Source organism: Ipomoea nil, unplaced genomic scaffold (genome assembly GCF_001879475.1).
Source record: "Ipomoea nil cultivar Tokyo-kokei standard unplaced genomic scaffold, Asagao_1.1 scaffold2761, whole genome shotgun sequence".
Taxonomy (NCBI): Eukaryota; Viridiplantae; Streptophyta; class Magnoliopsida; order Solanales; family Convolvulaceae; genus Ipomoea; species Ipomoea nil.
Genome location: NW_017619189.1, coordinates 1,529,870 through 1,532,500, shown reverse-complemented (window position 1 = coordinate 1,532,500; position 2,631 = coordinate 1,529,870). Strand labels below are relative to the sequence as shown.

Sequence of the window (2,631 nt, the reverse complement as noted above, 5' to 3'; positions counted from 1 at the left end):
CAAAAGTAGAAGCCATTTGCACCTAAAAGGAAAACAAGCAAATTTATCCATTATATATATATATATATATATATATATATATATATATATATATATATATAACACCACATGCAACAAAAATATCAAACTAGCTAATCAGGGTTGGATCGCTTGCCAATTGGGAGTCGAAGACGCCTTTGTACACGCTCCCGAAGCCACCTTCTCCTAGTATATTGGATTTCTTAAAATTTTGGGTGGCTATTGCGAGTTCCTTGAAGGTGAAACTACGTGCCACATTGCTCTTTTTCCCATTACTCTCCCTATAATTCCCTATCAAAGAACCTCCTTTCCTCCTTTGATGTTCTGCACATATATATATAATTATTAACACATCCAAAAGATCATATCATAAAAGATGTTATTGTAAATCTAAAATCTTCCATCATATAAATTAAATATACAATGATTCAACAACACATATATAGAATGATAATCTATCGATCAAATTCTTAATTATTGACGAACTAATACCTTATGAAGAAACATCTGATCCATGAAGCAGATCCTCATCATAATCCCCGATGGCTTCCTTACGGGAAGGGCTAATGCAAGGAAAACAATTCATCATATGTTCAAGCTTTAATTTAGTTTCTCTTTTTCTTTCTTTCACTGAATTATCAGAAGCACTCAAAATTTTCAGAAAGCACAGTTATATTTAATGTTATACTTTTAAAGTATAACATTATTATTATTATTATTATTATTATTATTATTATTATTATTATTATTATTATTATTATTTTATATATATATATATATATATATATATATATATATATATATATATATTTATTTATTTATTTATTTATTTATTATTCACCCAAGTTCAGATCTAACCCAAGTTCAGATCTAGAAAGATAAATGTGGATGTTATTTATTAGTGCCTATTATCATTTCCTGATCTTGGATAAAATGTATGTTTTCCAAAGTTAAAAGGCATTGAAATTAGCAGAGACCCATTTTACATAAACACTGACATATCTTTGAGTATAGTTTTCCTTTTTAAACATATTCCTATGGAAGCCTTGAAACAAAAATAATTGTTAAACAAAACAAACACTGCTGCCTTTTCAAGTGAATTGAATAACAAAAACTTTGATACATATATATAAAGCTCCAGAGGAGAGGCGAGACGAGACGAGCATACCTGATCAAGATAAACACTCCACAAGTCGGTTCGTTTTGAATACTCCTTAAGCATTCTTTCAAACATGGATCTTCCCCTATCAGCCACCCCACATTTAAACTCCAGAATTGCTGTTTGTGTTATAAATTTTATGTGCTTATGCCTGGGCAGACATACGAGAGCACAGTTTACAATAGACTGACTGTTGTCGTGGTTTTGGTTTAATGCCCACTGTATACGCCTCAGCCAAACCTGAATGAATAATTACAATAAAAATACTATTAATAATTACAAACAATAAAAGTAGAGCATAACCACGAGATTTCGTAAGTCATTTCAGGGCTTCAGGCATCACTACCTTGCAGGAATGCTTGAACTTCTTCACCATTTTCTCTAGCAGCTCATCACCCAGCTTGTGCTGCTCAGTCCGTTCATACACACCCAATAAAGCCAGCTGCACCTTCTTCGGATCACAATACTGCAATGCTCTTTGAAACACTTTCATAACAGCTTCCTGAAGAGGATCACATTTCTAAGCACATACAGGAAAAGAGAAAAAAAAAAAAGACTTAAAAGAAGAATCTAACAACATCAACCATTTTTGTTCCCAAATACCTGTGGAGATTTCCATATTCGATTTCCAAATTAAAATAAGCAACCCAACCATTTAGCTTTTCAGACTCTTCTCGAATGTTTATTGTACTCAAAAGCCTTTCATGGAAAAATAAAAAGGATAAGTGTAAATTTTGTCATTACACCGAAGGAAAACAACCAACAATAAACATATATATATCACCCCAACTCAAGTGCAAACCATTTGTATAAACCACAAACACAACTTAACCGTCAAAAGTAAAATTCACTCTAGAACATATTCATCATCCACATTTTTATAGCATATATATAATCCTCATCTTTTTTTAATAGCAAAATGCATGTATCAATAAAAGTAGAAAGTCATACATACTATTTTCTGGATTCTCTATCATAGATAGCCTGCCTGAATGCCTGATAGATTTTCCTGAAGAAGCTATTTTCCCCAATTCGAAGTGAAGGCCAATGCCCTAATTATTTCGAATAAGATCCGGAGCTTTGTTCTTTTATACCTCCCTAATTATATGAAAAATAACTAAAAACTATAGATTATAAAATAAAGAACCCTAACAATAGATTAAGAAATAAAGAACCCTAACCATTACATCGTCGGTCGAGGAGAAGAGCAAATGAGGAGAAGACGTTGTCGATCGAGGAGAAGAGCTAAGGAGGAGAAGGCGTGGTCGATCGGCAGAAGAGCAAGGGAGGAGAAGGTGTAACAATCCTACCCAAAACGCTGCGTTTGATGCTTAGGCAGTTACGGTTAGAAGTAGTTAGAAGCAAGGAAAAGACAAGAATGTCCCTGCTTGTTATTACTTAAACCAACTGCTGTAACCGTTCTGTTTTGTTGAATGAATTCTCTTCTTTCGTTT

General features: G+C 33.0%; 1 protein-coding gene across 1 annotated transcript; it reads right to left on the bottom strand.

The window, feature by feature from the left end:
- Positions 1 to 127: 127 nt before the first annotated feature.
- LOC109157033 (rRNA biogenesis protein RRP5-like) lies at positions 128 to 1,764 on the bottom strand. Its single transcript, XM_019304916.1, has 4 exons — positions 1,753 to 1,764; positions 1,524 to 1,697; positions 1,174 to 1,417; positions 128 to 342 (listed from the first exon to the last, which is right to left on the bottom strand). The coding sequence occupies exons 1-4, from the start codon at positions 1,762 to 1,764 to the stop codon at positions 128 to 130; spliced, it is 645 nt and encodes a 214-aa protein (XP_019160461.1).
- Between the last annotated feature and the right edge of the window lie 867 nt (positions 1,765 to 2,631).